At 49.5% G+C, this 11,976-nt stretch overlaps 1 protein-coding gene across 1 annotated transcript in view; it reads right to left on the reverse strand.

Annotated features, from left to right (window-relative positions):
• Window positions 1-2,284: 2,284 nt before the first annotated feature.
• SHE (Src homology 2 domain containing E) overlaps window positions 2,285-11,976 on the reverse strand; it is a 39,929-nt gene continuing 30,237 nt past the window's right edge. Inside the window, exons 5-6 of the mRNA XM_015419144.1 lie at window positions 9,738-9,857; window positions 2,285-2,477 (exon numbers count right to left, since the gene is read on the reverse strand). Of these exons, the coding sequence (XP_015274630.1) occupies window positions 2,285-2,477; window positions 9,738-9,857 (313 nt within the window). The remainder of the gene's footprint in view (window positions 2,478-9,737; window positions 9,858-11,976) is intronic.

Here is an 11,976-nt window from a genome sequence, read left to right on the forward strand (position 1 = left end):
AGAATTTGAGCCCCTCTTGTTTTTTTTTTTTTTTTTTTTGCCTTCTGTATTTCAACTTATAAGGGACCTCCTTCTCTCCCTTACCTCGTCTTGGAGCCGCAGCAAGTTAACCTTTCTGGAAGGTAATTTGTTCACAGTTAAGTTAAAGGTACCTACATGAATATGTCATGTAAGTTGTGCTATTTTTGTACGTAAAATTTCTTTCTCTGGTTACCGTTGGAGTCAGATCTGCTTTGTAATTTGTTTGAACAGCATTTCCCCCTTAACCGGGAAACCGTGGAGGATCAGGGATGCTGTGAAAAAACGTCTGTGTTTCCAAGGCAACTGATATATTTTTTAAAAAATTTAACCCAATATATCCTGGACAATCAAGAACCTAAAATCACACTGTTATCTAGGGATCTGAAAGACTGCTTGCTACAGGGCGGGCAGCCAAAAAGAAGTTCCTCCCTTCCCGACCCTCACATCGAAAAGGGTATCCAGAAACTCCTGCTTCAAAGTCCTATTTAAAAACAAAGATCAACTGGAAAACTCCAGGGATGGAGTGAGGCCCTCCCCAATGGTACCCCAATTACCAATCACAGAGTTTGGTGTAGTGGTTAAGTGCGTGAACTGTAATCTGGGAGAACCGGGTTGGATTCCCCACTCCTCCACTTGCACCTGCTGGATGACCTTGGGCAGGCCACAGTTCTCTCAGAGCTGTTCTCTCAAGAGCAGTCCTCGAAAGAGCTCTCTCAGCCCCACCTTTCTCACAGGGTGTCTGTTGTGGGAGGGGAAGGAAAAGGAGATTGTAAACCGCTCTGAGACGCCGAGTGAAGGGCGGGGTATAAATCCAATGTCTTCTTCTTCTTTTTCGCCATCAAGTCACAGCTGACTTATGGATACTCTGTGGGGTTTTCAAGGCAAGAGACGTTTACAGCTGGTTTTGCCATTGCCTGCCGCTGTGTCACAACCCTGGTATTCCTTGGAGGTCTCCCATCCAAATACTAGCCAGGGCCGACCCCGCTTAGATTCCAAGATCTGATGAGGTCAAGCTAGCCTGGGCTGGCTCACATTTACATACGAAAAAATAAAGCAGGGCACTTGGTGGAGTGAAATCGTCCCCCCTGTTCTGTTGACTTAAATATCTGGGGCAGGAAGAGGAGTTTTCCTCTGCTCCTGAAACCCACTGATTGTAAGTGCCTGTGAGCACTGCGCTTTGCTCCACCCTTTCCTGGCCCCGCCCCTTTTGTCTGATTGGTCGCATGCGAGTGACCTCAGGAAGTGACTTACGGTGGGCACAGAATTGCCATACGGCTGGCATTAGATCAAAACTAGAAGAGAAATACATGAAACAGGGACATGGCAGTGATTCCCCAACTCTTGGGCAAGGAAGGGAAGAGGACGGTGACAAATCAGTGTTTGGTGTCGTGGTTGAGTGCGCGGACTCTAATCTGGGGGAACCGGGTTTGATTCCCCACTCCTCCACTGACACCTGGCTGGATGACCTTGGGCAAGTCGTAGTCCTGATAAGGGCTGTTCTTGAAAAAAGAGCAGTTTCTGTCAAGAGCTCTCTCAGCCCCGCCCACCTTACAGGGTGTCTGTTGTGGGGAGGGGAAGGGAAAGGAGATTGTAAGCCGCTCTGAGACACCTTTGGGTAGTGAAGGGCGGGGTATAAATCCAATCTCCACTTCTTCTTCTTTTACCTCACAGGGTGTCTGTTGTGGGGAGGGGAAGGGAAAGGAGTTTGTAAGCTGCTCTGAGACACCTTTGGGTAGTGAAGGGCGGGGTATAAATCCAATATCTTCTTCTTCTTTTACCTCACAGGGTGTCTGTTGTGGGGAGGGGAAGGGAAAGGAGATTGTAAGCCTGTCCTTTGGGGAGATGAAGGGCGGGGTATAAATCCAATCTCTTCTTCTTCTTTTACCTCACAGGGTGTCTGTTGTGGGGAGGGGAGGGGAAGGGAAAGGAGTTTGTAAGCTGCTCTGAGACACCTTTGGGTAGTGAAGGGCGGGGTATAAATCCAATATCTTCTTCTTCTTTTACCTCACAGGGAGTCTGTTGTGGGGAGGGGAAGGGAAAGGAGTTTGTAAGCCGCTCTGAGACACCTTTGGGTTGTGAAGGGCGGGGTATAAATCCAGGTTGTGAAGGGCGGGGTATAAATCCAATCTCTCCTTCTCTTCTTCTTCTCTTTTGGTTGACGTGAAGGAAGGGGCCATGATCCACAGTTGCTCAGTGGGTTGAACATGGCCGTAGAGGCACATCCCCATCCCTGTTTCTCCGACCACTTCTGATGCGTGGGGGGCTAGTGGATCTTGCCGGGGATGGGGACGGGATGCCGGAGGGTCATGTGCTCAGCTCCTTTGAAGGGCAGTTTCTCGGTGGAATAGTAGCACACCACCTCGGGGACGCTGTCGAAGAGACCGCCTGTCTGGTCGAGGGTGTACTTGTGGTCCTTCGTCTGGGCGACGATGATGTGCACACAGCCCTGGCTGGTCCTGGGGAAGAGGAAAGAGACAGAGCTGCTTCACGCTGAGTCCTGACTCTGGCTGGACTCCCTTGGCCTCTTCTACTCTGGCTGGGAGCAGCTCGGGCGGGAGTCAGGTGCCGTGTAACCCCCTCCCCGCCCAGCTTTTAATTACAATTAGCTTGCGAAACCAAGATTCCGTTTGATTAGAGTCCAGGAGCCCCTTATAGACCAACAAGGTTGGAGGTAAAAGCTTTCAAGAGTTAAAGCTCTCTTCATCAGATACAAGAGCGTTGACTCTCGAAAGCTTATACCTCGAAAATCTTGTTGATGTGTAAGGTGCTACTGGACTCAAATCTAGCTGTTCGGCCAAACAGCAGCACAGCTACTCCAAGATTCAGGCTGCGGGTGACCATTCAAACCCCCAATTAACCCCAGTCCCATCACCTTTTCCTCACAAAGACCCGACGTACCTTGGTGTGCTCTGTGGAGAAGGCAGTGTTAGGAAATGATCCACAAGAATAACACACAGTCCCAAGACAGTTTAGTATGAAAAAATATGCAGATGTGTGGTAGATGCCCACAGAACAATACAATAACAAGAGACTAGATTAAAGCCATAACAACATTTAGTGTCTGGTAATAAAAAACAACCACTTATTCCTTCATAGAAAAAATACAAAGGTTGATAAAATGGACCCATTTGACTTTGGCGGCGGCAGCAGCATGCTTGGAAATAAGGGAGGAGACCTTGCCCAAGTAGATTAGCAGAAAAGTAAATCAATGAAAGTGTCAACTTGAATGTAAGATTCCTATATAGGATTTGTTCCTGAAGAAAGACCAGAGGTCTGAAACACTTAGATATCTGGAAAAAGTGTTGACCGAAAGAGAGGCACAGATTGATTGAATTTGGAGCACACTGCTTTTGAGAATACAAGACTGTTAGAGGGAAATAGACTGAGTGAGTCTGGAGCAGACTGCTATGTGAAATTTTATCGACCTTTGTATTTTTTTCTATGAAGGAGTAAGTGGTTGGTTTTTTATTAAAGGTAAAGGTAAAGGTTCCCTTGCTCGAAAGCCGGTCGAGTCCGACTCTAGGGTTGCGGTGCTCATCTCCGTTTCAAAGCCGAAGAGCCAGCGCTGTCCGAAGACGTTTCCGTGGTCATGTGGCCGGCATGACTAAACGCCAAGGCGCACGGAACGCTGTTACCTTCCCCCCGAAGCGGTACCTATTTATCTACTTGCAATTTCTTGCTTTTGAACTGCTAGGTTGGCAGGAGCTGGAGCCAGAGACGGGAGCTCACTCCGTCATGCGGCACCCGGGTCTCGAACTGCTGAACTACTGACCTTCCACAGCCTGCAGTTCAGCGTCTTAACCACTTGAGCCACCGCAGCTTTTTTTAAATAAATAAATAAAAATAAAGGAAAGGAAAGGGTTTCTGTTGCTGCTGTTTTTCCCATTCGGAGGAAATGTATGTGTGTGCATGGCTTCTTCTTCACACAAAAGAGAAAGAGGGGAGAAACAGCGTAAAAGGGAAGGATAAGAAAGTGATTACAACAGCACTAAGAAACAGGCAGACAACGGCTTTTAACTGTTTGATTACCAGACACTAAATGTTGTTATGGCTTTACTCTAGTCTCTTTTGTTATTGTATTGTTCTGTGGGCATCTAGCACACATCTGCATATCTTTTCATACCAGAACAGTGTTAGGGAATGAACCAGAGTTCAATTCTTTCTTTATAGCTATATTAACAAAGAAAGAACATAATTGGTCCAGTGAACACACGTAGCTGCCTTACACTGAATCAGACCCTTGGTACATTAAGGTCGGTATTGTCTACTCTGACTGGCAACAGTCCCCCAGGGTCTCTGCTAGGTGTCTTTCACATCACCTCCAACTTGGGGCAGTTCTGCATTGGCTTTTCCCTCTGTTGTTTAACGAAACCCACCTTGGAACAGAAATCCCCCTCTGCATTGCATGCTGCTTTCACTTCCTTTGATCACTGGGTTTTATGGTACCTTCTGCACAGATTTATGGCCATTCAGGGGTGACTTTGCAGTCAATACGGCGGCGTTGCCCCGAGGTATTTGAACGTGGTTCTGAGCTGCACCTTTTCCTCAGGGTTGAGAAAACATGGAGCGAATGCTAGATGCAGGATCGCCCTTGATCCTTTTAGCTGGAGATGCCGGGGATTGAACCTGGGACCTTCTTGCATGCCAAGCAGAGGCTCTACCACTGAGCCACTCAGACTAGGGTCCCTTCCGCATTTGTCTGCCTCTCCGGATTTTCTCAGTGTTCGAGTCGAGGCAATTCAAGTCCAGGGCAAAACAGCATCCAAATAACCCCGGGGCAACAGGAGGCTGAAACTGGGCTGATCACTGAAGGGAGGGGATGTAATGCAGAATGAGGGGGGGGGAACCCAGAATTAAAAGAAGGCTGAACTCAATATTAGTGCAGAATGGGGCGCGGGGGGGGGGGGAACCCCTGGATTTAAAAGAGAATTAAATTAAGTTTTATGGAGATCGTTTGGAGGATACTGCAGTGAACATGGATTAGAACAGTGGTGGTGAACCTATGGCACAGGTGCCAGAGGTGGCACTCAGAGCCCTCTCTGTGGGCACGCGTGCCATCGCCCCAGCCAGGCCTAGAATTCTCTGCCAAACAATTTTAAGTAAATGAAAGCATTTGGGATTGCTTTCCTTACTTTGTTTGGATCATCTTAAGTTAATGTATGAATTGTTTTTTCTAAAGTAAAACCTCAGTATTCAGGTTAAATTGCCGTGTTGGCACTTTGCGATAAATAAGTGGGTTTTGGGTCGCAGCTTGGGCGCTCGGTCTCTAAAAGGTTCGCCATCACTGGATTAGAAGGAGACCGCAGAAAGGGCTGTGTCTCTCCAGGGACTCAGGTGGAAGTCTTCCACATTTTTGCACATCAGCCGAGCCAGTGTTCCCTCTAAGCTGTTAGTATGAGCCAGCTCGCAGTTTTTTAGCCTCCGGCTCGCACATTTTTGTCTTCGCTCAGGAACGGATGGCTCCAGAGCCAACTAATTGATGCAGCAGCCAATCGCTCGCTCACAACTTAAATGCCAGTAGCTCCTAAAGTAGAATTTTTGCTCACGAGACTCCACAGCTTAGAGGGAGCATTGCCGAGGACTGAACCTGGGACTTTCTGCATGCAAAGATGCTCTGCCACTGAGCCCTGGTCCCTGCCCAGTTCAGGGGCATTGCTTTGGCATACTACTTGTGACCGAACTAAGCTTCGGACTGGATGTGACTCTAGGACATCTGGAAGGGAAGACTTTCTAGTTGGCAAGGGTATTGGGGGGGGGGGTATCCCAGGGTTTTTATGTTGAGATGCAACCAAGTTGGGTACCCAAAGGTAGGGTGAGACAGGAAAAAATATTTTGAGAAATAAATGAAACAGAATAGATGTATTAATTAATTAATTAATTAATTAATTAATTTTTATATTTCTATACCGCCCCTTCCCCAGAGGGCTCAGGGTGGCATACAATATAGTTTAAAAATGCAGTTTCATAGGCAGTGCACTATAAAACTATATATTACATAGTGCACTAAGACTACTTTAGAAACATGGGCACAATCTGCTCTGCCCTTGAAGTGGCAACTATTTGAACTAAGGAGTTCTGAGTCTGTATCACCTGATACATTTCGATATTCCTGGGTTAAAAACCCTGAACCAATAAAACAGGACCTATAATTCAATATATTAGGTTGATTAACTTGAAGCACATTAATACTGGACAAAACCTGCTTAGGCCTTCAAGGTTTTTAACCTAGAAATATTTAACCTAGAAAGGTTCAAGGTTTTAGACCTAGAAATATGGAAATGTGTCAGGTTATAGAGAAGAAGAAGAAGAGACTTCACTATCTCCCCTTCACTATCCGAAGGAGCCTCAGAACAGCTTACAATCGCCTTTCCCTTCCCTTCCCCACAAAAGACACCCTGTGTGAGGTAGGTGGGGCTGAGAAAGTCTCTCTTTCTCGCTCTCTCTCTCTCTCTCTCTCTCTCTCTCTCTCTCTCTCTCTCTCTCTCTCTCTCCTCAAGAGAACAGTTCTGATAGAACTTGTGACTGACCCAAGGTCACCCAGCAGCTGCATGTGGAGGAGTGGGGAATCAAACCTGGTTCTCCCAAATTAGAGTCCGCACTCCTAACCACGACACCAAACTGGCTCTCATATAGATTCAGGACTTCATAATTCCAATATTCATCACTTCAAGGGTGAATTGTGCCAATGTTTTTAAAGTTTAGTTCTAGTGCACTTTGTAATAAATACATATATTTTATTTAATTTATTTCTCAAAAAAAAAATTTCCCCTCACACCCAACCTTTGGCTACCCAACTTTGATGCTTCTTAAGGTTGTTTTCCCACCCCCTTCTGTTTTGGTTTGAGATGCAGACTTCTACAAACTTGTTCCTTATTCCGACTTCTTCTGCACCTCTGTATCTGAATGAGGGCCTTAGAACGGCCGGGCGGGCGTGGCGTCATCTTCCCGTTGGCGGACGGCACGCTACCCATTTGCAAGCGCCCTTCCCTCTACCAACTCAGTGCCTCTCTCACTATTTTTAAAAAATCCCTTCCTCTCTCTGCTCCGATTGTTTCAACAGCAGGGCCTCAGCATCCTGAGGAAGGAAGCGTACGCCGCACCCCGGCCAGCGATCCTCCGCTCGGGAGCCAGCGCCGGGTAGCAGGAATAGAAAGGCCAAAAGGGGGGGGGAGGGAATTGGGGGAGGGGGCATCTCCTCTTCCTCTTCGAAGAGGCTGTGGGGCTCAGTGAAAGAGCCTCTGCATGGCACACAGAAGGTCCCAGGATCAATCCCTGGCATCTCCAGTTAAAGAGGACCAGGCAGTAGGGGACGGGAAAGACTTCCACCTGAGTCCCTGGAGAGCCACTACCAGCCTGAGTAGACAATACTGACATTGATGGGCTCGATGGTCTGATTCGGTATAAGGCAGAGTCATGCATGTCATGTGACCCCTCTTGTAGGGTTGGAGCAAAGAGGGGGAACGAAAGCTGGGTCCCCAAAGCTGCTGAGAGGAGGAGGAGATTTAGGGTTGCCAAGTGTTCTTACCTTGCCCAGCGGGGAAGCCTCGCCGGGCTCTGGGAGCTCCTTGGTGGTGCGTGCTACGTCGCTCACGTTGAAGGCGTGGCCAGCTCGTTGGAGGGAAAACCATAGAGTTTTCCCTCCGACGATCTGGGCCACGCTGTGCTTCGGGGGGCGGAGTTCCCCCCGGGGCCCGATTCCGTGGCGGCGGAAATCGGGCCTCCTAAGCGGGGTTTTCCCCGCCCCCCCGCCCCCACTTGGCAGCCCTAAGGAGATTGGATTTATACCCCACCCATCATCACCCGAAGGAGTCTCAGAGCAGCTTACAATATCCTTTCCCTTCCTCTCCCCTCCCCACAACAGACACCCTCTGAAGTAGGTGGGGCTGAGAGAGCTCTTTTGAGAATTGCTCTTGAGAGAACAGCTCCAAATGAACTTGTGACTGACCCAAGGTCACACTGCGTCTGGGGGGGGGGGGGCAGTATTGAAAAGGGCCAAGGCTCAGGCCGGTGGCGGGAGCTCTCTCACCAGACCTTGGCTGGGAGGGCAGGGTAGAAGTCTAAATAAATAATAAATAACAATAAAATAATAATAATAATACAAAATAAGGAAAGAAGCCCAGAATCCTTAGTTTACAGAGATAAGGCACCTTTGCTCAGGGAGGAAAAAGAATGGCACTCTGTACATACTCAGAAGCACCTTTATTATATATGTGCCAAATGGGGTATAATGACACTGTGGGGCATGGTGCTAATTTTAGCTGGCTCCTATCTGTTCCACGGTGGGGGGGGGGAACGACTCCTCAGCTTGATCTGGAAAACAGTGCAAGCAGAAAGAGCCAAACCTCTCTACCCCAGCACTGTTGCCCTAATCAGAATAACAACACACTTGGTCGTATTTAACAAAGAAAATAGTAGCTTTACACGCACCTGGGAGGGAGTGGCACTCTGCACGCATTCAGGGGCCCCTCTTTCTTCCCCCTCCACAACCTTTTTAATAGTTGGTAACTTCCCCTGCTTCTCGGGTCACCCCTATCCCTAACTCCACTTTCTCTCCTCGCCCCCTGTGTGAATCATTTAGGCTACAAAACCCTCACAGCCCGTCCTCTGCCACATACCGGTGTTTTGTGTAAAGCACCTAGCACTGACTGGGCACCACAAAAAAACTTGCACGAGAACTGCAATCAAATTATGTATTTGCATAAGATTTGCTGTTTGTTCTCCCAACATTCTCTTTAAAGAAACGCAGCCACAAGAGGCAAATGGATGGGGCCTGCTAATCTGATTGGAGCACAGCACCGCTTCCCGGATCCAAACTGCCCCTTCCTTAGCCCCGCTTCCCAGTCCAGATTGCCCCTTCCCTAGCCCCGCTTCCCAGATCCAGATCGCCCCCTCCCTGGCCCCGTTTCCCGGATCCAAATTGCCCCTTCCCTAACTTCGCTTCTCGGATCTAGATCATCCCTTCCCTAGCCCCGCTTCCCAAATCCAGATCGCCCCTTCCCTAGTCCTGTTTCCCAGATCCAGATCACCTCTTCCCTAGCCCCACTTCCCAGATCCAGATCACCCCTTCCCTAGCCCTGCTTCCTGGATCCAAATCACCCCTTACCTAGCCCTGCTTCCCAAATCCAGAAAGTCCCTTCCTTAGTCCTACTTCTCAGATCCAAATCACCCCTTCCCTAGCCCTGCTTCCCAGATCCAAATCGCCCCTTCCCTAGCCCCGCTTCCCAAATCCAGATTGCCCCTTTCCCACTTCCCAGATCCAGATTGCCCCTTCCCTTGTCCTGCTTCCCAGATCCAGATCGCCCCTTCCCTAGACCCACTTTCTTGATCCAGATAGCCCCTTTCTTAGTCCCACTTCCCAGATCCAAATTGCTCCTTCCCTAGCCTCGCTTCTTGGGTCCAATTGCCCCATCCCCACTTTCGTGGTCAACACTTCCACCCCTGGCTCCTATTTGCTCCACGGGGGCTAAAACAATTCAACAGTGGGGAGGGGGAGTGAGCTTGATCTGGAAAACAGTGCAAGGGGAAAGAGCCAAATCTCTCTACCCCAGCACTGTTGCCTTTATCAAAATGACAACACCCTTGGTTGTATTTAACAAAGAAAGTAGTAGACCCCATCCCAGATCTCCTGACTACTGTGCAACGTGCCCTCTGGTCATCTCTGGCTGACCCTGCTTTAACCTCCTCCCGCCCTTCCCCGCCTGCTCCCAAACACTCACTTCAGCGCAATGGAGTACTTGCTGGTGCCCGTCTCACTGGTCCGCACCAAGTATCCTGCTTCTTTGCATGGCTGCAATCGGCTCTCGGCCTCTGCTCGTGTGATGGCTCCATGAAACCAACTGCACAAGGAGACAGAGCAAGATGGGTAGCCGTGTTAGTCTGTCTGTAGCAGCAGAAAAGAGCAAGGGTCCAGTAACCCCTTAAAGACTAACAAAAATCCGTGGCAGGGGATGAGGTTTCATGAGTCACAAAAGCTCACACCCTGCCACAAATTTTGTTAGTCTTTAAGGGGCTACTGGACTTGTGCCCAAGGAGGACAGAGGGAGTATCTGAAGAAGGAAGACAGGGTGTCTGTTGTGGGGAGGGGAAGGGAAAGGAGATCGTAAGCCGTTCTGAGACTCTTTCGGGTAGTGAAAGGTGGGGTATAAATCCAATCTCTTCTTCTCTTCTTCTTCCTCCTTATGCTGTTTTCCCAATTTGAAACAACCGGGGGGGGGGGGGAGACAGCCAAATGCCCCCGGGAAAATGGAATCCGCTCATGCCGGAGATTTGCTCCCGGCATCTGGTTATCATCAGGGGTATTGTGCCTTTGAATATGGAGGTTCGGTTTTTAGTTCGCAGGCTTGAAACGAGCCGATAGAAGCATTCACCCTGGATCCGTCTAATCCCTTTAATAATTCCCCCCCCCCTTCTTTCTGAAAGCTACTTATCGGAGTGGCCATGGCAACGTTCCCTTCGCAGTTAATTCCCTCACCTCATTAAGAGCTTCCCTTTGCCTGCCCTTGAACTTCCTGCCACTCGGTTCATTCACCAGAAGGGCCTGGAAAGACAGCAAACCGTTCTTAACCGTCTCTCGTTCCAGGCAGCATTCAGAACCCTTTTATGTCCACTTCTCGGGGACGTTTCAGTCCGTTAAAAATAAAGATGGACAAGGAAGGGATACAATAAGGGTTTATAAAATTATGCACGGGGTGGAGAAGGTAGAGGGAGCTTTTATCCCTCTCCCGTAATACTAGAATTTGGGGGCACTCGATGAAATTGTCGTCAAAAGGCTTTGGGACGGACAAAAGGAAATCCTAGCTTACCTCACAGGTGACTAAAATGTGGGATTAACTGTCAGGCGAACAGCGAGAATCGAGTCCGGGAGGACCTCAGAGAGCAACAAGAGTTGGGGGCTATGAGTTTTCAGGGGTCAAACTTCCCTTTGTATCTGACGAAGGGAGCTTCGACTGTCAAAAGCTCATTCCCCCAAAATCTTGTTTGTCTCTGAGGTGCTGCTGGACTCGAACCTGGCTCTTCTACTGCAGACCGACATGGCTACCCTCTGAAACTGCCAGGGGAGATGCTAATGGCCACAAGCACAGACAGCTGTAAAAAGGGGGCTACAAAGATTATTGGAAGAGGTCCATCAGTGGCTACCAGCTTGGGTGACTAAATGGGAACTCCACATTCAGAGGCAGCCAACTTCTGAATCCCAGAGCCAGAAGGCAGCATCAGGGGAAGGATCTGATCCAGCAGGGCTCTTCTGATGTTCTTGTGAGGGGAAGGCCTCGGCCTCCATGCCCTGTTGTTGGCCATCCAGAGGAACTGATTGAGGCCACTGTGTGAGACAAGATGCTGGACTAGATGGAGCCTCACTGGTCAGATCCAGCAGGGCTCTTCTGATGTTCTTACCAGGGGAAGGCCTTGGCCTCTCTGCCCTGTTGTTGGCCCTCCAGAGGAACTGGTTGAGGCCACTGTGTGAGACAGGATTGTGGGCTAGAGGGACCCCTCACTGGTCTGATCCAGCAGGGCTCTTCTTACGTTCTTACCAGGGAAAGGCCTCGGCCTCTCTGCCCTGTTGTTGGCCCTCCAGAGGAACTGGCTGAGGCCACTGTGTGAGACGGGATGCTGGACTAGAGGGACCCTCACTTGTCTGATCCAGCAGGGCTCTTCTGATGTTCTTATGAGAGGAAGGCCTCGTCCTCTGTGCCCTGTTGTTGGCCCTCCAGAGGAACTGGTTGAGGCCACTGTGTGAGACGGGATGCTGGGCTAGATGGAACGTCACTGGTCTGATCCAGCAGGGCTCTTCTGATGTTCTTATGAAGGGAAGGCCTCGGCCTCTCTGCTCTGCTGTTGGCCCTCCGGAGGAACTGGTTGAGGCCATTGTGTGAGACAGGATGCTGGACTAGATGGACCCGCACGGGTCTGACCCAGCAGGGCTCTTCTGATGTTCTTATGAGGGGAAGGACTCAGGCG

Source organism: Gekko japonicus, unplaced genomic scaffold (genome assembly GCF_001447785.1).
Source record: "Gekko japonicus isolate JY-2015 unplaced genomic scaffold, Gekko_japonicus_V1.1 scaffold25, whole genome shotgun sequence".
NCBI classification, from domain to species: domain Eukaryota; kingdom Metazoa; phylum Chordata; class Lepidosauria; order Squamata; family Gekkonidae; genus Gekko; species Gekko japonicus.